General features: G+C 53.8%; 5 protein-coding genes across 5 annotated transcripts; 1 reads left to right on the forward strand and 4 right to left on the reverse strand.

The window, feature by feature from the left end:
* Positions 1-1,465: 1,465 nt before the first annotated feature.
* pol1 (DNA polymerase alpha catalytic subunit) lies at positions 1,466-6,096 on the reverse strand (the record flags this gene model as incomplete). Its single annotated transcript, XM_032026312.1, has 5 exons — positions 1,466-3,202; positions 3,254-4,542; positions 4,598-5,591; positions 5,643-5,746; positions 5,805-6,096. 5 exons carry the CDS (start codon positions 6,094-6,096, stop codon positions 1,466-1,468), a joined length of 4,416 nt encoding a protein of 1,471 aa, XP_031877195.1.
* Positions 6,097-6,644: 548 nt separating this feature from the next.
* On the forward strand, positions 6,645-8,585 carry CGGC5_v001292 (Pentatricopeptide repeat-containing protein 2; the record flags this gene model as incomplete). The annotated part of the gene is made up of 1 exon (XM_032026313.1): positions 6,645-8,585. One exon carries the CDS (start codon positions 6,645-6,647, stop codon positions 8,583-8,585), a length of 1,941 nt encoding a protein of 646 aa, XP_031877193.1.
* Positions 8,586-8,980: 395 nt separating this feature from the next.
* On the reverse strand, positions 8,981-10,128 carry CGGC5_v001293 (putative RNA-binding protein; the record flags this gene model as incomplete). Its single annotated transcript, XM_032026314.1, has 4 exons — positions 8,981-9,247; positions 9,296-9,796; positions 9,870-9,997; positions 10,086-10,128. The coding sequence occupies 4 exons, from the start codon at positions 10,126-10,128 to the stop codon at positions 8,981-8,983; spliced, it is 939 nt and encodes a 312-aa protein (XP_031877194.1).
* A 2,840-nt stretch (positions 10,129-12,968) lies between these two features.
* On the reverse strand, positions 12,969-15,859 carry YAK1 (Dual specificity protein kinase YAK1; the record flags this gene model as incomplete). Its single annotated transcript, XM_032026315.1, has 6 exons — positions 12,969-13,771; positions 13,825-14,563; positions 14,619-14,778; positions 14,842-15,041; positions 15,101-15,674; positions 15,723-15,859. 6 exons carry the CDS (start codon positions 15,857-15,859, stop codon positions 12,969-12,971), a joined length of 2,613 nt encoding a protein of 870 aa, XP_031877188.1.
* A 4,117-nt stretch (positions 15,860-19,976) lies between these two features.
* Positions 19,977-21,720, reverse strand: UBP1-1 (Oligouridylate-binding protein 1; the record flags this gene model as incomplete). Its single annotated transcript, XM_032026316.1, has 5 exons — positions 19,977-20,176; positions 20,240-20,369; positions 20,429-21,076; positions 21,128-21,223; positions 21,355-21,720. 5 exons carry the CDS (start codon positions 21,718-21,720, stop codon positions 19,977-19,979), a joined length of 1,440 nt encoding a protein of 479 aa, XP_031877191.1.
* Positions 21,721-22,194: the final 474 nt, after the last annotated feature.

The following is a 22,194-nucleotide window of genomic DNA, read 5'->3' on the forward strand; positions in this document are numbered from 1 at the left end:
CATAGACGATTCGCAACCGAGAGAACCTCTCGCAAGGAAGAGAGGTTTTCTCAATTTCGGACCACAGACGTCCGTTTTCCTACATCCTACCCCTCCCCAACTCCACAACGCATCCCCCGATGCGTTTCTCAACATGTGTTTCTATTCCTTTCTAATACGAGTTCACGACGCTTTACGGGTCATCTTTATTGTGCCTGGCTATGTTTGGAGGGATGGGACATGGGCGAATGGAAATGCCAGATGCACGAATGAAAGAAGACGACCTCGGGAGGGTCCATCCAGCAATGGAGAGCTCATGTGTGTATGACCTGGCCAGCACGCTGACCTTCCAGGCGGATATGAGGGCACTCAACAAAAGCATACAATGGGGAGCTTCGGCCAGGTCGTGATTTCCTGTTATGCAGAAAAGGGGATTCTGGGAATGTTCAGAAGAGGGTTTCGTCTTTTTCTATTTTACTCTTGCTTTTGGCATTGGCTTGTCCACTGGCTGGTTTTTCACAGCGGAGACCCAACAACACTTTGCATGGAAACAAGTTTGGGGGAAAAGGAAGTGAGGTTTCCCCCCCGGTTTTGGGAGGGCAATAAAACGGTCTGGTCACGGAACACTCTAAAAAAGAGATTGGCCCAGTTCTAGTACGGATGTCAGGACCTTGTTGCCGGTCGCCAACGGCAGCTTGGCTCCTGGGTTCGAGCCATGATGAATAGGGCAAAAAAGATGAGACATCGGCGGGATTAATCGGACCGGGCGGAGGACCTAATACTTCTTCTGACTTTGTACATTTAACTCGGCAAGAGCCAGCCAGTGGATCAGCAAAAAAAGAGACCACACAGTTCATACAATCCCCCCATGTGTCGTATTTGCCTCGCGGTCTACTGACTACTGATAGCCCTGTCTTTATGGCGTGTGAACGCATGTGTGAATGTGGGTAGCGTCGTGCATGAGGGCTTTATATCCCTCGAAAATAGCCTCATTTGTCGACACACCCCTGCCAGCCCTGATGTACCCTGCCCCCCCTCATGCTGCGCCGTCTTTGGCCTCCCAACCATCGACAGACGAGGAGGTGTAAGAAAGGGGCTGACGAGCCTAGTAAAGGCAGTATGTTGGTATGCTAGCACTAAATGTAGAACGAAGTGAGAGAGAACACAACATGCAAACGGAAGCTCGAAAGGCTCTACTTGAGTAGACACAACTGATGTGAATTAAAATTGGCCTTCTTGCATACCAAGACCAATGCTATGCGTTCATCGATACGTGCTCAACTGCCCAAATTTGAATCTGCCGAAAACGCCAGGCTCAACAATCTGAAAACCCGCCACTGTTGTGCCAGGCAGGAGAGAGCAATGTATACTGAAAGTCAAACAAACTCCCCTCCCTGAAACCTCGTCCTACTGCCCAAGCCAAGTTTCATTCTAAAGTGATCCCGTCCGGTTCGTCATCATTGCATTTCGCGGTTCGTTGTCTGGCTTATGCGGCGGTGAGAAGAGGCTTGTTGAATCCCAGCTTCGCGAACAGAGTGTCCATGGCGACCCATTGCCTGCCACACTTGTCGAGATATTTGTCAACCACGCCCTTGACGGTGTCAAACCGGACGCGGTTATGCTCGGCAAGTGCGAATATCTTGTCCTTTTCCTCGCGGGAGAGGTCGCTCCCACTCTCGGCCGACGCCTTGATCTTTTCGACGTCCCACAGGCTGGCAAAGTACACCAGTTGGTTGTAAATTGCCTTCTCGGTAAACTCGTAGCGCATACGGCCGAGACAGTCCCGCGCAAGGCCTTTGGGTCCCAGACAGCGGGTGCCGTAAACATTCATCTGACGAGTGCGGATGCCACAAGCCGTGTCGTCGCACACGAGCCAGCCCTCGTAGTAGCGAGCAGTCTGCGTGCGAAGAGCATGTTCGACTTGGGCCACGATGGACATCATCGGAATGGTTGCGTCGCACGAATCGCAGAGCACACCCGAAGCCGACACACGATCAGGCTGGGCGAGGAGACCCTCAAACACAGACGATTTTTTGCAGGTGCGGCAGCGCAGAGACAAACGCGCACACTCGGCAAACCGCACGTCGTCGGGGATCTGCGACTCAAGGGGATGGATCTCCATGTCGTTGCTAGAGCTTTGATGACCATCCTGCGCCGACTTGTACCTGCGAATATCTAACCCGAGGCACTCTGCAAGTTGAGAGCTTGACGTGCCCACAATGTTTGCGCATAGACGCTCAACAGGGGGGAAGATCTGCTTGCCCATATACCATTCGACGTCAGGCGAGAGGCCAGAGTCGGCCTTCATGACATCGGCGGGAAGGTATGCTCTCTTCGGCGCAGGATCGGAACTCTGAGGATCACCGGTGATGATGTACGAAACAACGTCACCACGGCGAACTGTCTTTCCTCGAGCAATTTCCCGAAGCGCTACCTGAACCTGGGGCATCGAGTCTGCGTTGGGGTACTCTGTAGGAGTCTTGCCGAGTTGGGTGAAGATTATATACTTTTGGGGAGGGACGGACTGCTCGCGCATCATGCCAGAGATCTCTCTCAGGTACTCATGAATACGGGAAATAGACACCTCTGTCTCATCACCGGAAAGAATCTCGTTAAGAATCTTGCTGGAGATTTCCTTGGACAAAGTGCAGTACTCGCGACGCTTCATGTCTAGACCCTTGACCTCCATCTTTTCGATGAACTTGCCGTCTTTTTCAACCAAGTTGATGGCGGCGTACTTCTTCTTGGCCTGGAGCAGGATACGGCGGAAGACGTTGTCAATGTCGATCTCGAGAAGTCTGTATCGCTCATTGACTGCCTTCTTGAACTCCTGGCCCACCTTGAACGCGTCCGCCACATTTTCGACATTAGCATTGATCATGACGGAATCAGTGTCTCCGTAGATGACCTGAAGGGCCTTGCTTTCAGCAAGCTCCTTGGTGCTCCGCAAGATCTCACGACCCTTGTACGTGGTCAAGACTGCGAGCGGACGGGCGTAGAAACGAGACTTGGTGTAGCCCAAGCATCCGTACATGGAATTGGCTGTGAGCTTCAACGCAAGCTGTTTGATATCCCAGGTGGCAAGCTGCTCCGTAGTGGCGCTCTTGTCCTTCATGAGAGCCTTGACTTGTCTTCTTCGACTGACAAGAGTGGCAATTAGTCTGGGCAGAATGCCCTGGTCCTGATCCTTGGGAACCTCGGGCACAGCGTCCTCGTCCTCGTTCTAAGAAATGATTAGATATTGTCGCCTTTCCAGAAGATGTGTTTAGCTTACCATTGCTGATCTGTTGACAGTCGTGAAGCAAATGTTAAACTCCTGAATGATAGAGGGATACAGGGAGTTAAAGTCCATGACGAGAACGAACTTGTCGTACAGACCCTTTTCGGGCTCAAAGACAAGACCTCCCTTGTACTTGTCCTTCTTCTTGCCTTCGCCTTCCTCTTCTTGATTATCTTCTTGGGCCATTCTGCCCCGGAAAGTTTGCTTGTCGGGACAGATGTACTTATTGCGGTGAAACTCATGCAGCAAAATGTACTCATTCCGCTCAGCACGAGTACCTGTGAGAGTTCTCGCCCAGGAGTTACCAGCCAAGTTGGTGAGGACTTTGGTCAGAGGCAGAAGCTGGACTTGGAGGGCAAGGGCAGTGATGAAATGTGTGTCGGTCTCCATGTGAGTGATGTAGTTCATCATGCCATCCTTGTTTTGAGTAGCCCAGCCCTTGAGAGCCGCCTCATTATCAATGTCTTGACGGCGGTTGTTGCCCGATAGGTAGAGGCTGCACATCTCTGTCAAACTCCAAGACTGGCACTTATACATGGCAGATTTTCCGGCATCGTTGGCGAGATCACAGAGAAGACGACCAGACATGATTTGCCTTTCAGCGAATACATTGCCGCCGACCTTGTTCATGGAAGCTGGCCATTGTGACCGCTTGAGACGACCGAGGCGAGACCACTGGTGTGTCTTCTTCTCGTGTAGACGGTTGAGTAGCACACTGTAGTCGACGCCCTCTAATTGATGTCCCAAGATAACGTCAGGATCAACAACATCGAGCTGTGCTAGGAAAAACTGAAGGATTTCAGATTCTTGACGGAACGTCTTGAGAAGGCCTCTCTTGCGCTCTTTGGCCATTGTCTCGAACCCAAGCGGGAACGACGTGCCGTACGGCCGAATAAGTGTGAAGGTTCGGCAGGGAAGCTTTTCGGCGGGAGTGGTGTCATTTAATGACAGCTTCTCGTAAATCCTGGCGCTGATGGCGAGGATCTCGGGCTTGTTGGCTTTAGCATTGAATGCGGTACGCAAGGACAAGGCCATCAATGTCAGGGGAGGCGTGTCGAGGTTATCGGAGTCACTCAGCGGGGCGACCATATTTGGGTGCTCGACTAAGACCTCAAGCTTGCAGTGAGAGGCATTCTTGAGGGCGCCAAAGTCGGCGTCGTTGATCTTGAGCCAGCATGGTCCCATAATGTTTTTCCATAGAACGAATTGTTCAAATAAAGCGGTGTTGGTGCCGAAAACGCGCGAAAAGGTCTCTCCAGTAGCGGATCCATCGATCACGGGCTCTTTTTTCCCTCTAGTCAGCCGACGTTCGCCAAAGCTTTCATACCGGTGACTTACTTGTATATGGGTAGAGGCACTTGAGATACTGTGCTTCTTTGGGGATTCCTGGCAGTTCGAATGCATACTTGCGCTTACAAGCCTTGATCTTGTACATGCCAACATTCATCTTGGTCATCATGGCATCAATCTCAGAGTAGACGTCCATCATCCCGACCTCCTCCCCAGTGTCCTCGCTGCCTTGCACTCTTGTTTCGCGCGGCAGAAAGTACAGCTTGCGCAGGATGTTGTCGACTTTTACGAAACAGCTGACATACAGCCCGGTCTTCTTGTTTAAGACCTTACCGAAGAGGCAGAGACTGCCATTCACCTCAGTGTAGTCTGTCCAGAACAAGTTGAGACTGCCGTCCGGTTCGACAGCATCCTTGTAGTCGATCTTACCAACAGTTCTCGCCTCCGCAGGTGAGCTGCTGACGACGTTGAGCTGGTCAGTAATGAAGTTCCAAGCAGACGAGTCCACCATGGGCTCGGCTGCTTTAGCAGGGGACGAGTTCAGGGGCGAAGGATACGGCTCCGGCTTGATCAGCTTCTTCGGAGGTCTCGATCCGGCGATGTTGACGCTGGCAGTGGTGATGGTACCGGCGTGTGCGACCTCCATCATATCGTCATCGTCCTCGTCTTTTGGCTCTGCCTTGATCTGGGCCTTTCGCTGAGCTACCTTTGCCGCCGGCGATGATGGTGCCGGGTCAGACATGGGAATATCAGCAGCCTCCACGATCGGACTGTCCTCTCTATCGTCGCCCATAGGCGGCATGTAGCCATCGTCAAGCACCGAGTCGTCAATGGTCGGAGAAGGAAGTCGGTCGTCTACGGTCTTGGGTCTCTTGGACAAAGGCCGTCTAGTCTCTGGCGCGGGAGAGAGCACGCGGGCTCTTCGCCGTTCCGGGGATCTGTTGCGTTTGCCCCCAGACCTTGAGACGGGTGCGGGGACGTTGGCGTCCACTTCGCCGAGTAAGTCGGCAAGGAAGGCGTCATCTTCTTTTGTCTTCGCTACCTGTTGACCTGGTTACCATAGAGTTCGTCCCACAGTTTCGTTAATGCAAACCTTTGGCTTTGCTTGTGTCTTGACAGCACCCTTTGTAAAGTACTCGCTAATGTCTCGATCGTTTGCGTCTCGCTTGGCTACCTCGTCCTCGCGCTGCTTCTTTACTACTTGCTTTTAGCTGTTGTCCAGACTCGAATGATGGGTATGGTCAGGCTATCTTACATGCTTTGCTAGGCCTGCCGCGTCCTTGTATAGTCACATCCTCGTCACTGTCCGAATAATACTGAGGGGCACGATCCCACTCCTCTCGGCCGTCGTCAGCGTAGCCTTCGCCATTGTCGTCGACAACGAAGTCGTCCTGGTCCAGACGGTCCCTAATGATCTTTTTGTATTGGTTCTCGTCGACCTCCTCGTACAATTCGGAAACGTCCTCGACTTCGTAGTTACCCTTCTTGCCAGACTGTCGGAGAGCCCGAAGCTCGGCGAGCTTCGAGCGCCTGTCGGCTTTCGGCATGATGGGTGGTTTTTCTTTTGTAGGATATCAATCAGAAAGCGAAAGTGTGTAGAAGAGGTGTCTAGTTCATGGTTTCGCGAACAAAATCAAGACCGCGGGCAAAATGAGTTGTTGGCGGTTCGGTGTGGCTATCAGAGGGTGGAAACAGGCATGTTGTGAGCGGAAATCGCAAAGGACGGGGTTCTAGGCACTATAATTTGGCCCGTTGCAAGGGGCGGCGCGTGTTGAGAAAAGTCGCGTCCGTGTTTGCGACGCGTTCTGCTTAATTGAACTGGGCCAATTGGTCCACTACAAGCATGTGGGGGGTGCAAGAGGCTTGGCCCCCGCGGCCCAAACGTCAGTGGCCTGCGTGACACGCTAAGCATGCATGCCGTTGTACGGATACAGAGTACGAATACGGATACCGATATTTCACTTACGTCCGATAAGATAAGGCGACAGCTTCATTCTCAGCAGCTTCAGTCATTGCAAAATTTCTAAGTCACGGCGCATCTACCAGCACAATTAGGAGTCTCTCCTAGCGTGCAAAATCAGAATCGATACCCAGCATGTTGGCCTGTACGGCGTGTCTCAGGAGGTTCACCAAGCCCATCAAGACAGCAGCTTTGTTCGCCAGGACGCCTCGCATCTCTCAATATGGCCTGCCGCTGATCCGACTAAGCCATGCCGACGCAATCACGCAGGAGAAGTTCATGCGGAAATTGAACGCAGCACCCCAAGAACAAGAGGTGCTAGCGAAAAGTCAGAGAGAAAGAAGGGTCAAGCGAGTTGTTGAAAAAGAACTCGCGTACTCGGAGGACCGCTGGAAGATTGCCCAGCAAGTCCAAGCGATGCTTAAAACGGACCGTTATGAAGAAGCCGTCCTCCTGGTGAAAGAAGCCAGCAAGAGAGACGATTGTGCCGTTGCCTGGAACCACGTCCTCGACTACGAGCTTGTCACCCGAAAAAGCCCCGCCAACGCATGGAAGCTCTTCAACGACATGAAGAAGCGCGGGCAGAAACCCAACGAGCAGACGTACACTATCATGTTCCGCGGTTTTGCCAACGTACCTCACCCCGAGGCCGGTGTCAAGCGGGCGGTCCAGCTGTATCGTACTCTGTTGCAAGATACAAGAGTCAAGGCGAACCAAATACACCTCAACGCTGTCCTCCAAGCATGCGGCCGCGGGAAGGACGTTGATTCCATGTTCGCCATCCTGGATTCGGCGGACCCGAAGGCCGGTCGCGGAGCAGACACACGAACATACACGACCATTCTCAACAGCTTGCGCTTCAGTATCATGTCCAAGTCTAGCCATGATGTCGGAGGTACCAGGGAGCCAGCGGGCACACAACAGAGCGAGACGCTAAAGGTTGTTGATCAGTGCAAGCGCATCTGGGAAGAGGTGATGCGCGAGTGGCGAGCCGGAAGGCTTACCATGGACGAGGAGTTGGTCCTGGCCATGGCGCGCATACTGCCAGAAAAGGAATTGATGCAGCATTTGCATGACACCATGGGCATACCCAACTTGGAGGACGCCAATGTTAAAAGAGACTGGAGAGGTGTGATCAACGAGGATAATGGCAATAGAGATATCGCTGCCGTCAGCAACAAGCGATCTCAGGATGACCAAGATCGCGATGGCGTCAAACTCGCGGTTCCAGGTCCAAAGACACTCTCCCTCCTCATTTCATCCAGAGCCACCCAAAGACAGCCCCGATTAGCCACTGATTACTGGAATCTTTTCGTCCATCACTACGGCCTAAAGCCTGACGCTGGCAACTTCGAACTATACATGTCGCAACTTGAGCGCCGTGGAGCCAGCGCCCTCGCCATGAACATCCTCTCAGAGATGCCCCAGGCCCAATTCACATCATCTCTAGTACACCAGGCCCTACAAGCGTGCCTCCGTGATAATATGAACCCCAATGCCTTCACCATTGCGACCGGCATCATCGACAACACGATGTTGCGTGCAGAAGCTCTGAAGAACGATAGGCGGTTTCCCCCACGCATCGACATCCTCGCGCTAATTCTCTACCACCGGGTCGCTGTGGCAGCAGACCATGCCTTCCGCCAGATGGCCAAGTCTGGCAACCAGGAGGGCGCGGATCGGGGCTACGGCAAGCAGCTGGCTTCGGCCATCGACAAGTTATATGGCCCGTTTTGCACGGCCAGGCAAGGTGTGCTGGCAGCGGCAAAACCAAGCGCCAAACCCAAGGCCAAGCCCAACCCATCCGCCGAGAGAGGGGGCGAACGCCGCATCGAGTTTGCGAAACTCGTTCTTGATCTTGCTCGCAGCCTCATCGCCACGGTCGACAGAGTCGAAAGGAGGCAGCTTCTCGAGCAAGGAGATCAGCTTGAAGATCTTAAGAAGAAGCGAAATGCCATCAACCGTTTCGTGGTCGAATTGACTGACCCCCAACAGCAGGACTCCCAGCCTGTTTTGACCACCAGCGTGAAACTTGATGTGCAAAAAGATGGACGAAGCGACAGGGCTGTATCATAGGAAAAGGCGCCTCAAAACTATTATCATCTCCAAAATATACCCACTTCTTGCTGAACATTGCTTTTTAAGTACTTTTCTCTTCCGAGCGGTACAAAACGCGACGAGGTCCAAGAGTCCCTATTGAGGAAATGGTGAAACCGAAATGACGACTTGATGCCAAGAAGCGATAAGAACGTTTTCTACTGTTACATATGCTCCTGGGTAAGTGATACTAACCTCTTGCGGTCCGTTAGAGGAGAGAGAAGAAAAAGAAGAAGAAAAGAAATCCCCGAATGTTCGCTGCAACAGGGAAAGCATAAACATGAGTCGCCTTGGTATTCGACCTTCCAACCGCTCTTTACCAACGCCAAAGACAAGCATCCCGGTTTCTGATTCAGTGTTGCTATGGTTGTTTACTACCGCCGTCCGCCGCGGTTCCAACCGCGTCCTCTGCGGTTACCACCGCCGCCGCCGCCGCCGTTGCCTCTACCAACCATCTTATCACTGTAGAGGCCGTTGCCTCCGGTGTTATCGGCCTGGACAGGCTCAGGGAAGCCGTTAGATCCGTCAATGACATTGCTCGATGTAGGGCGAGCATCGCGGAATCCGTTAGTGCTTGCTGGCGCATTGGTGTCCTTGTAACCGCCAGGCTTGGGGTAAACCTTGATAACACGTCCGTCGGCCTGAGAATGTCAGCGAGCAGTTCAACTCCCGAACATCCTAACACTCACGGTCTGGTTGTTGAACGTAGAGATCACGGCATCGCCGCCCTCCTTGGTAGCGAAGACCATTTCCGCCACGAGCAACGGGGTCGTCTTGAGGATCCGGCAACTGAGCATCTCACCGCCTACGGGTGTCATCGCGCTCTCGATGTCAGCGGCCGTGGTGCCGGGCGCGAAGTTCTGTGCCATGACGGCAAAGGGGCCCGCGAGACCCCGAATAGAAAGGCCTGGTCTCGCTGCGGGGGCGGGTGTCATTTGCACGTCGGCCGTGACATCGGAGCGCTCAATCGCATTCGCAACCCTCGCGGCCCTCTGTTCGTTCCGTCGCTCATTTCGTCTGCTCATCGTGGCCGCAGAAGGCTTGCCTCCAGGCGCCGAGATGCGAGACGCAAGGCCACCAGCTCCGGCGCCGTTCCGTCCGCCGCTCACTGTGCCATGAAGGTCATGCGTCCAGTCGCCGTCGATGTTACCAGCGGGAACGGCCTTGGGACCGAGAGAGGCGGTACGCTGCTGTATTAAGCGCTGTCAGCTTGCGTGCTTTTGTCGACTCGACTCGACTCGAGCAAACGGGCGGCGGCCATACCTTATTGACACCAACTCTGCTAGCCAGCGAAGGACCTGCGCCGGGCTTGAGCTTCGACGGGGCGCTTTGTCGTCTATCCTTGGAAAAGATCTTCTGTGCCAGCGCCTCGTTCTTCTTCCTCTCTCGTCCTGCGCATCCCAAGAAAGACGTCGGTTAGCGGCTGTTTCTAGCCGGCAACATTGTACTTCAGAAGGAAGGGGGAAAGGACATGTCTACCTTCCTGGATAATCTTCTCGAATTCGGTTGCGACCTTGGCCATTGTGAAATTTTCGGAGGAGGATCCGCGGTTGGGTGTTCTAGTCGCGGGGGTTGAGTGGCTGTCGCAAAACGAAAGCGTTGCGATTTAGGTCGAAAGGCAGGGAGCTGTAAGTGCGGCAGCTGCGACGGTCGGTGTCGCCGGGGCAAGGAAGCGCAGGAGTATCCAGAAGTGAATATCTCTTGATGGCAATAGCAGTGCGCAGAAACTTCCGAGATGGCGGGCAAAATAGGCTTTGGGGACGGATTCTTTACAGAGACCCTGGGCGACACGGGAGAGAAAGTTCATTTCACATGAGGCTGACTTCAGCGCGCGTTGGTTTGCGAGGTCGCGGCGTGGGAGCGTGTTCCAGGGGTCTCCACACACTATTTGCTCATTGGACGTTGGCCACAGCTGCTAACTTCACAAGGCCCGGTTATGTACAGATACCTAGGTACCTAGATAGGTACACTGAGATGACCCTCCAAACGTGTGGGCTAGGTACTACATTTATAGTTCCTGTGTAGTTAATTACCCCTTTCAAATACAGTAGTTAGTAGAAATAGTAGTAGCAATGATCACAATACCGGCGAAGACGACACAAACAACAGCAGCAGCAATAACAACGACAGCAACAACGACGATATCAAAGTACATTGTATTACCACAGGAGAAATAGGCCGTGTCATCGCAAGGGGGCCACAGTTTCTTGGGGCAAGCCAGAAAGCATAACGTTCTCGGTGGCTTCCGTTGCTTTTCTTTCATGCCAATGTTTGTTTCCGTTGCTTGGACTTTGCACATGGCGTTGCAGCTAATCGTATAATGTTGAAGTCTAGTCTTCTGACTCAACTAATCTATAACGCGATGGTCGCAGCATTTCCCTTTGAAAGCAATAGTTGTGCTTGAGTGATGTGTCATTCCCGTCTTCAGTAAACATCACTTGCGTCTCTGTCCCATATCTGCTTCTCTTGCGGTGTGCGAAATACCCAATCCCCATTTTCAATCGTTTCCAGCTGCATCAGGACGGTGATCCCGAACTTGTGGTCTGCCTTCAAGTGCTCATCACGAGGCGCCCCGGCGACTTGCTGAAGGGTTGGCTCTCCTAGTTTCCGTTGTCAGAGATTGTCATCGACTCCACGTTGGCGGCGGTCGATGAGGTTTCCACCGGCTCGATAAATCCACGGAAGAGTTCTGTGTCTTCGTCCGTACGGCACTTTGGCGGATGGCGAGGATGCGCGGTTCGCAATCGGCCCTGCTGTTTATGGATGCTTGATTTTCTGGAAAGTTGGTTTGAAGCCGTGATGCGAAGTGGAGATGCATTCGGGACAGTGACGAGCCCTTTTTTTTTTTATCTCAGCTTCTTGTTGTATTCATCCCAGGCCTGCGCGTCTTTCGATCCAGGTTCAGGCTGCCCGGTGGCGATCATGTTCAATACGAGCTCCTTGGAGATAACCCAAGGTTCGGGTGGGCCCGGGGCTCTCTTGAAGCACACTTGCCCTGTCTTTGTGTCAATACTATATTCCCAGTGGTGATCCATTGGTCTATTTGCCCCGATTGGTGTGAGAACACCAGCGGTATCCTCTTCCGGATTGCCAGTGGGAAGCGAAGCAGTAGAAGCGTTATTGTCAAGCCGATCTGTTGAATTTGATGCTGAGGCTGTTTTGTCGTCTCTGGACTCAATGGGCACAGCTTGCAATTCCTCCGCGATGCCATCTAAAAGCTCGTCAGACGGCTTCGCACTGGTAGGCAGTCCTTGATCGAGTTCATGGAGTATGATCTTCACGACGATGACTGGCTCGGTGCTCACCAAGTCTGTCGTTCGCTAGCCTCAACGCCATCCGTTTCCCGCATGAGAGGATTGCACTGCTCCTCTGACGGGTTTTCTGAAAGGAGAGTCATGGGCGCCAATGTCATCTCTGATCGCTGCAATGCCGATGCCTCTGCAACATGATCCGGCTTCGTATTCTGGATATTCCCCCGATGACGTAAGTACGTGCGGCGTCTGTGCCGTGTAATGCAAGGCTTTTTCTGCCCCCGAGGAATCAACTTGACTCGTCTTGTGCAGGATTTCCTTGGGGCTCAAAGCCGTGGGGTGACTGACAAACTCGAGGTCCAACGACCCGGACGGCTTGATGACCAGAGGTTGGGGGACTACTGCGAATTCAAGCTGAAGCCGGTTTACATCGTCTCACTGGGTACCTTGATCTATGATCTTCACTTTGGCCCATCAAGCGCCAGCTTTGCTTACAGCATTGTATTGAAAGGACACAGGTGGCAGATTTATGTCAAGAAGCCATCGCGGCTGGCTTTGGCATCGCTTCCGCATTAGTAAAACAACAAGAGTAAAAACCAACCTGCCGTATCCGACACCCGTGAGAACCCAGGACGGTAGGGGTTGTTGGTTAAGAGTCTTCTCTCAAGTCCAGTGTCGTCGAGGCCCTCCGCCTCTCCGCAGGCAAGACGCTTCCTTTAACGACCCGCCGCCCCTGCCTTTCGTTTCCCTACTCGTGCATCATCCCATCAAAGCTCCCGTGCATTGCGTCTCGTTGCCCATCCCAGCTCATGTCGTTGCGCCCGCCTCTCAACAGCTCTATCCACGCATACAGGCCTTATACGACAACAACGGCCCGTAAGTTGGTTCTCAAGGCCCTCGGGTATCATACATCATTCCAGCTTCCATCTCGCAGACCAGGGCTTATTCTACACTGACCAGGTCATCGCACCAGGACGCGTCAATTTCAGGGCTTTCCTAGTTTGAAGACTCTTAATCTCGCAGACCACTTCCGACAAATAATGCCGGTGTCGCTCGTGGCGACATCGAGACGCAGATTTGAGGTGATTGTGCGGCAGTCATCTAACCGAAATCAGTGCCATGGGTTTGGGTTACCCATAAAGCCCTCCTCCAACGTTCGCTCCTCGAGGTTGCGGATAAAGTCTCGATTGCCTCTTCCACCTTGTTGGGCCCGGCTCCCGCGTCTGCCTGCCCGACCAGGCGTGTTGTCCATACCAGCCATACCTCCGTCAGCAGGAGGGGGGTAGTACGCTGGACTGGGTTGCAGTCGGATGGGTTGGCTCGGGTCAAGATGACTTGCCACACGTTGAATAGCCATGGGGATACCACTCTGCTGCTGCTCCATGGTGGAAGCACGTTGACGAGGGGGCCGCATTCCCGTTTGGGGGTAGAGACCAGGCTGCTGGGAGACATTGCCGTAAGGACCGGGTGGCATTTGCTGCGGCGCTTGAGCCATCGGCATCTGCGCATACCCGCCTTGTTGCGCACCATATGGCGGTGGTTGAGTTGCGTGGGCGTTGCTTGGAGAGTACATGTTGTTCCCGTACATCGGAGTGCCTTGGGAGTGTCCCGGCTGCTGGTACTGTGCAGCCATTGAGGCATAAGCTCCTTGTGCGGCGGAGTTCGCCTGTGCCTGAGCCGCCTGTGCCCTTTGCTTGCTCAAAGCCTCAGCCTGTTGCTGCTGTTGAGTACCCGGTGCCGGGGACCTATTCAGAGAACTAGACTTCAGGTTCATCGGCGGTACAAATGGCCCAGTGAATTTCTGCTGGGTGATAAACGGGTGCAGCTTGGCTTGCTGCGGCGACCAACGCTCCAGAGGGTTAATGTTCAATAGACCCCTGACAAAGTCAATGAAGGCGATTCTATTGTTCATTTCTGTGCTTCACGTCAGTATTTGTACATAGGCTGCCCAAACTAGTCTGGCTCACCTCTGTCGATCTCGCTTTGCTTCATGTTCTTGCGCGGCATGGGGTAGGATTTGATAATCTCCGGGAGAGTGTTCGCCTGGAAGTACTTCTTGCTAGGCTGCTCCTTTGTCGAGTGTTCCCTGGCGTACTGCTCCATGCTCTTTAGCTGATACGTTCGTCGACCAAACTCGTCCTGTCTTTTCTCGAAAAACTCGCCAGCTTGCTTGCCCATCTCGATCATCCAGTTTGGTGGGTTTCCAAGCATGTCTACGATACGGGAAACCTGGTTGTACTCGGAGGAGCCGGGGAACAGAGGAAGTCCCAGAAACAGCTCTACAACGATGCAGCCAAGTGACCACATGTCGATGGCAGAGGAGTAGGGAAGTCCCAGCAGAACCTCTGGAGATCTGTAGAAACGCGACTGAATGTAGGTGTAGACTGTTTGGCGTTCGTCACATGCGGATCCGAAATCGATAATCTTGATGATGGGGCTCTCGAGATTCTTGAGCAAAATATTCTCCGGCTTCAGGTCGCAATGGATGAGACGGGCTTTGTTCAGCAGTGCCAGGCCGTTCAGGAGCTGTTGGGCAAAAACGCGGACGAGAGTCGTGCTTAGACCTCGGAACTGGTTTTGCTTGATCAGCTCGTACAAGTTGACACTGAGAAGCTCGAACACCAGACACAGGTGTTGGCGATGAATGAAAGTGTCCTTGAGTCGCAGAAGGTGGTGGTCATCGTTCTTGTCGAGCTTGGTGTTGAGCTGGAAAATAAACGTCAGCGCTAGGGTCAAGTCAAGTTCAGGGGAATTGTCTTACCAGGTCCAGAACAGACACTTCCATCATACTTTGGTTGAAGTATGCTGTGCGGTTCTTGATGACTTTTACAGCCACGACCTCTTGAGTCTTGAGATTTTGACACTTGACGACTTGGCCGAAAGTGCCCTGACCCAAAACATCGAGGATAAGGTACCGATTCCTGTGTCACAGGTCAGTACCATCCAAACGGCGCGTATCCGTTCACTTTTTATTGCAAACGCACTTGTGACCAGCTTCTTCAGAGCCCAGTATGTCGTTCACATAGAGGATGTAGTCGCTATCTTCGTTGTCGTATCCGTCGTTCTTCACGCCCTTGCTTGGCTTCGTTAGGACTCGACGGGGGTTACGCGAGGATTCGTATTTGAAATTCGGGTTGCATATTCTGTAAGTGGCAGGCAGGTGCACCGTGAGCGCTTGCAGGGGCTGGCAGAGTGGGTTAACAAGGCTCGGATGTGGTGCAATCGCGGGGTATTTGTGCTTACACTGATAAATCCGCCTTCCGGGTTGGCACGGCGGAAAGGAGGCTGCGAGCTGACCTTTGGCCGAAGGTCTGTCGGCCCTCTGCATGGTCTGAATTCGGGAGCAGGTCCTCTCTGAGGAATCGGGCGTCGCGGTGATTTGGGGTCGGCGGCAAAGGCACTGTCGAGGGCGGCAACAGTGGAAGACGGATAATTCTCATGGCCCAAGGCGTAGGGAGACATGGGGGGGAGCTGCTGTCCCTGCTGGCGACTACCATAATGGGGGCTCTGTGGGAGATAGTCGGATTGTCTCGTCGGGGACTGTCGTTGTCCCGGAGGTGATGCGAACTGACTCTGTGCGGACTTGGGCGCGTAAGGCGAGGTGGGGGACAGGGCCTCCATTGGCGAATACCGTTGGGCAGCAGCTGAGGGCTCCTGGGACGAATACAGCGTGGAAGACCGACTGCCTGAGAGATGGGACTGATGATGAGGTCTCATCGGGTACTTCATTCCAGCGTATGAGTCTTGCACATCGTGCATAGGGATGTCGCCGTTCCCGTCGCGCATCTGGGGAGTGGACATGGGGGAGGTGGCAGCGCTGGCAGTGTGAGAAGAGATACCTCCAGGGCTCTGATATTGATCGTACTTGAAGCCGGCAGGAGGCTGGCCCTGGGGAACCTGCTGTCCGTTGTAGTCTCCCCGTGGCATCTGGGCGCCAGTGCCATTGTATCTCCTCGCAGTGCCGGCCGAGTCGGCATAGCCCTGCTGCCACTGGGAGTCCATGGCGGAGGAGGAAGGATGTTGACTCGGAGGAAAGGGAGCGTTACGGTCGATCGAGATCGGTTGGATTGAAAGATGGACGAATGCGCGGTCGTCGGTGATGTGAAAAGGAAGAAGACCGGGGCCGGGTAATTGAGCTGATGTCGTCGCTGGCTTCTGACTGCACGCGTTAGGCGGACAAATGGGGCCGGGCGACTGGCTGCGCTGGGAATGGTAAGGTTGGGAGGGCAGGTCGCAGGCACGCAGTAGTGCGAGTCGCTTTGGTCAGGACCGGCAAGGTAGGTAAGTATGTAAGGCTCCCAGGACAATGCCGTCGTGGATGGGTGGCCTGTCTTGGGTGGCGCCTGATATGTGTGTGTGTGTATGTGTGTGTGTGTGTGCTGTTATTGCTGGGGACTGCTCAGCGCAGTGAAATGCGGTACGATGACTTGCGCCGCGGGCAAAGACGCGGGAGAGGGTGGGATAGTGAGGATGGGGGACGACGGCGGGTTTGTCGCAGCACCTTGGAGTGAGGCACTAAGCAGGCGGCAGGACTTGGTGGTCGGGCTCAAGCTCAGGCTCGAAGACTGATGCAAACCAAGCCCGGAGTGTGGCAGTCGCCGCAGTCGAGCCCTGAGGACAAGATTCGGGGGGAATTGGGCTGTGTCAGCCCAAACTCTCGTCGTGGGAATAAAGTTTGAAGCGGGAGGTTGGCGGTATTCTTTTTCTCGGGAACCTGTAGTGATAAACCCGTCTCAAGCCTTGCGAAACGAATGTGGCCGTGAAGGCGACAGAGAAACCGATGGGCTTGCGGAAGATGGAGGAGGACCACGTAGATTGACGACGGGGCTGTGGTGTGGTGGTGGAGGAGCACGAGGAGCTGAGATCAAGGGCGCGAAATGGGGGAGGGGGAGGGGGCAGTGATGGATGTGATGGGAGAGAAAGGATGCGATGCGAGCGTCCGCGGGCCACGATGATCACTGGAAAACAGAGCGGCCGTAGCAATACAGTCGCAACCAGTGTGGACAAGCACTGGACTGGTCGTGGAGAGGTAGAAAGAGAATGTGTGTGTGTGTGTGTGTGTGCGTGAGAGAGAGCGGGAGAGGGAGAGAGACAACAAGACACAACACAATGGAGGCGGGAAGCAATTAAAGCAGCAGGCAGGACAGCGCAGAGACGGGGAACACAGCCAATTGCTGCTGTGCGGCAGACAATGTCAACTGACGGGAGCAGCGAGCGTTGTTTTGCTTGATCATAAGCTACACACACTAATTACAAGGACCCGACCTTACTGTCCGCGTTTGGCAGTGGACGCCAGCAGATGGACGCCCAAACACGGCTGCTCGTCAAGCTCCCCTATGTCAGACAACTCATGACACTTTCCACAGGCCATCCAGCGATGCGCAAAGGCCCAAGGTAAGATAGTGAGTTGGAGACGAAGCAAGCGGGTGGGTGGGCTTTAACAAGGGTGTCGAGTGTGAAGTGTACGTGGGGTTCGCGAGTCGATGAAGCAGCAGTCAGGGAGACTCAACAGTGAAGGGTGGGCAGAGAAGCCGACGCAGAGTAAAATGCAGGAGGCAGCAAAACCGCGGGCCATACTGGAAGTCAAGGCCAATGGGGTTTGCAGCGGCGCCAAAATCCCCGCGGGTAAAGGTACGTCAGGTTCGGATTGGGTTTCCATGTTCCCAACCGGTCGTGGACAGGTTGGCCGGTGCGCGGTGGAGAGGAGTGGACAGGATGCTGGGAAGCTTCCCATCTTCTACACCATCACGGAAGCATTTCAATTCGTGGACATGAGGAAAGCTATACAGTTGCCTTTGGCCTCTTCCGGCGTTTGCAGCTCAGAGGAGGCTACGTTCATTAGGTGTGACTTTGCGACGACGACGACGACGACGACGACAACGTGGGTCCAGTCTGGCCTGGAAACAACGATTGACTGATGTGCATCTGATCCAATGGCCCTGAGTGTGTGCGTTGCGCGCCGCTCAGAGCACCCCAAGCACTCGAATGTGGGTTTGCTTTAGCTACCTTAAGCCGAGCCCAGCCCAGCCCAACGTGCCAAACGGTTCCGAATATCCGCTCCCAGCGCAAGGAAACGGAAACTGCCATTTCGAATGGGAAGCTGAGACGTCTGCTAAGAACCCTGCTGCTCCAAGAGACTAATCTTGGTCCTTGGCTCTCTCTTGGTCAGAAAGCCTGTCGCTGCTTAGAAACCAGAGCAGGGTTGAACAAGATGAGCCTTTTGTCCACGGCAGACCTTGGTGAGGTAAGGTACTCCGTACGGATAGTGAGAAAGCACAAGCAAGGGCCGCACCGATTCTTCATCAGTCCCCCGTCGCTGCAGATGCTGCCGCCCTTCATCCAAATTTGCTCTGCGTGCCACCAAAAGAAGATAGATATGCCCCACATGGCGATGTACCTTCCATTCAAGCGAAGAGCGACAACCTCCCAGAGCTCTGATGACTGCGGAATGCGGTGCCCGTACATGGAGCAATTGACGGTCTCAGAGCGAGCCGATCATAACGGCCATCATTTTTCCCCCTGAATCATTCCCGCTCCTTATCACTCAACCTCAAGCCAAGAATCAAGGAAAAATCAAGGTCGAGTCGTCCCAAGAAGGCACGAGAAGCTCCTGCAGGTGGGCCGCAGCTCTGCGCTACTGCAGTACCTACGTGAGCTATCTGACCCTCGCCTCGCTCGCTACTTTACCTGACTGGCAAGGCACAGAAGGTGGGTTGAGGGTAAGTTTTATGACATGGGCAACAGCAGTAACGACTCCTCAAGAACCCCTTTGACTAAATCGGGATCAGATAAAAGCATACGGTATATCTGTATTTCCTTACTCTCTTCTTCTCAAGATATTTGCTAGAGAGCTGTGCACCAAAACCACATCAGCGGAACCGGCAGGAGTGATGGTCTTGCAGATGACGACATGTCAGTCTCAGAACTGCTGGGCAGCTTCTCTCTCGCTGTTTTGTTTCCCCCTGGCCATACGTGTCGTCATTCGCAGGGTTCACCGGGAAGGAATAGGTAGGCTAGATTTGGGTGGCTGTTATCCAGGATACCGGTGTGCCACAATGATTAGATTCCAACACACGGGGAGTCTCTGCGGCATTCAGTTGGCTCCAAACAGCATCTGTAGCAAGTTTTCGCGTCCCTCGCGCTGAAAAGCATCAATCGGACGTTACACCATCCTCTCAACCAATACAAATGCTGTCACGTAGATCTCACCATGCACTCCAACATCAACCGCTAGCCCGCCTTGAGGTTCGGCGAATGTCTTGCAATGTTCTTCTTTAATTTCTTTTCTCGTTGTTTCAAGCCTTTTCTCATCTTGTCGCACGAACTCGCTAATCGCTTGTCGCCTTCCACACTTCCTAAACAACACAAACATCGCAGCAACCCCAAACTGCACCTCTCCTCTCTTCTCCAGTCTGATTCTGGTTCGTACATATCTAAAAGGGGGAGGGCAGGGGGCCGGGGCGTGTTCCAAGTAACTGGGACCACACACGCATGAGTGAGAAAGAAAATGGGTTTTTGGGTCCAAAAGAAAAGAAAAGAAAAGAAAGTTGTGTCATAAGCTCGTCAATCCAACAGATCCGTCATGCTGAAGAGGTATCCATGAGAGAACAGAAAGTAGCAAACTTTTATGTCAACGGAACAGCATATCAAGTCTGCCTCTTACCCCGACAGGTTGAGAGAAAATGACCGCGTAAGGAAAGAAGAAGAAATATCTGTGACTTGTTGGGAATCACTTAAGGCCGTAGAAGGAAAATACGAAGACGTAGTAAAGAACATTCCGGAAAATGCACATGATGGCCCCATCGCACTCCAAGTGCTCACACAACAGAAACCGATACATGTCCCTCATCGCAGATGAAAGGAGAGACAGAGAGAGATAGAGAGACGCCTTGGCAAGAAATTTTTTTTTTTGGTGGAAAACATGGGAGATGTGTTGGTCATGCCATTTCTGCCACCAGAAACATCAAGAACTCCTCAAAGATACCCCTAAATCCCGGCAATCGCTGTGTATGCGCGCAAGCATGAGAGAGAGAGACAGAGAGAGAGAGAGAGATGTGCTTGTTTCGACCAACACGCATGGCGATACGCTCTGGCTTGCCACCAAGGCCGTTTCGAACATCTAGCCCTGGTATCCGGCGAAGCCGTTGTTGAAGTTCTGTCCCTGAGGACCCTGGGGCCACTGGGCATTGGGTGGCTGTTGACCACGACCGTAGCCTCCTGCGCTCTGGGGTCCGCCGTATCCCATCGGCTGTGCTCCGTAACCGGCCGGGGATTGAGCAGTCGGACCGGCAAAGTTGCCATGCTGACCGCCGTACTGACCTGAATGAGAATGTTGTTAGTCCCAACCGATGCGCGAGCTGTAGTCCGAGTTCGAGCACATACCACCATACTGAGGGAAGTATGCCGTCGGGGTGCCGGGGTAGCCTGGTCCGGAGGCACTCTGCGGGCTGTAGGCCTGCTGCGAGGGGTCAAAGCCAGCGCTTTGAGGGTTGGGAGTCTTGTCCTTGCCCCACTTCACAAAAGAACGTCAGTGCTGCTTCTCCAATTCGATTTGGGGTGATCTAAACTTACACTGCACTTCAGAGGACGTCCATTAACATTATAGCCGTTCATTTGGCAAATGGCCATGGCCGCGCTCTCGTGACTGTCCATCTTGATGAAGGCAAACCCGCGGTCGGCCTGGAAACGAGACTCGACGACATAGCCGAAATTTTGAAAAAGCGGGACGACATCATTGGGGGTGGTATAGGGAGTCAGGTTACCAACATAACAGGTCGTCTGCCACGACGGCGTCTGGGCGAGAACGACCTCGTAGCTGGCGACGCCGTGAGCCGGGAACTGATGGTGACCAAATGGCGTCGTGGGGGTCAGGCCCATAGCCTGCATGGCTTGCTGCTGTGCGATGGATGGCTGGCCCTTCTGGTTTGCCCAGTTGCAACGGATGGCGCGTGAGCCGAGCCACTCACCATCCATGGAGCTCAGAGCCTTCTCGGCATCAGGACGATCGCGGAAAGCCACGAAACCGTACCCACGAGATCGTCCAGTCTTCATATCCCACATGACACGGGCCTCCGAGACAGAACCAAAGGCGGAAAATGCCTGCGTCAAAACCTCATCGTTGACCTCGTTGCTAAGATCGCCAACAAAGATGTGGAAGTGGTTGGATGTGTCCTCCTTGCTGGAGGTGTTGGACTGGTATGCCCAGTTGACTCGGATTTCCTGTTAATCGGTCAGTTTCCGAGTGGCATGGCGGGGTTAGGCAATGCATACGGATTGATGAACACGTCTTCCGTTCAGGGTTTGCATGGCGCGTTCAGCGGCACCAGGGTCATCGTACTCAACGAAGCCATAGTTGTAGCCCTTTGCCTTTGGCGCAAAGTCAGCAAATCTTCCAACAAGGGCCAAGGAGAAGCAGAAGGCTTTTCCAGAGCTGACGCCAAACTCATCGGAGCCAGCGGCATCTCCGCCCACAGTGTATACACGGATCAAATACGCACGTTCTTGTCGGGAATAATCTTGACGTTCTGAACATGGCCCGTCGTCTCGAAGATTTGACGCAAAACGTCCTCAGTGACACGCTGGTCCAGGCCTCCCACGTACAGCGCCCGCTTGTTAGGCTCGGGAGCCGCGCGGCGGCCGAATCCCCCGGCACTGCTAGGCGACATGATCTTGTCAACGCCAGAAAGAGGCGATGTGACGGCAGTCGGGATCGGGTTGGTGTTCTGGGGAATGTGCAGAGGCGGAGGCGGCATATGAGCCGGGTTGGACTGGCCGTTCTGACCATTCTCATAGCCTGGCGCACCGGCGTTCGGCTGAGGAGGAGGGGGCAGCTGCGCCGCGTTGGGAGCACCGTTGTCGGCCATTGTCCCTTCGTTCGGTATTAGGATGCGATCGCGCGACGATTTGGATCTCGAGAGATTGATTGGGACCGCGCCGACTTCGTGTGTACTGACGGTCGATAGCAATATTAGGGCAAATAGTCAGAAACCTCAAGAAGCAGAGTCTGGAGCAGTCTATTGCGCAATCTGACAGTTGGAACAGCGAAGCAGCAAACTCGTCGTTTCGAAAAGCAGGCGGTCGATTGTTCGTAGCTGGGTAGTGGCGTAAGGAGGGGCGGGAGTGGTGGTGGTGTTGGTACTGAAGAGTGTTCCCCGAATGTCTGACGTGACCCTAGAACCCCAACGCAAGGCAAAGCAACAAGGCCAAAAGAGCGAGAGGGAGAGAAAAGAGGTGGGGACAATTAGGAAGAGGAGTCGAGTTGTTGTTGGCGTGTCGACTCGTCCCAGTGCCAGGAGGTAGGTCGAGGTCGAGTCTTTTGGCGGTCTGGGTCAAACGAC

This window comes from Colletotrichum fructicola, assembly GCF_000319635.2.
Source record: "Colletotrichum fructicola Nara gc5 chromosome Unknown KSG_Nara_v1_contig01, whole genome shotgun sequence".
Classification (NCBI taxonomy): Eukaryota; Fungi; Ascomycota; class Sordariomycetes; order Glomerellales; family Glomerellaceae; genus Colletotrichum; species Colletotrichum fructicola.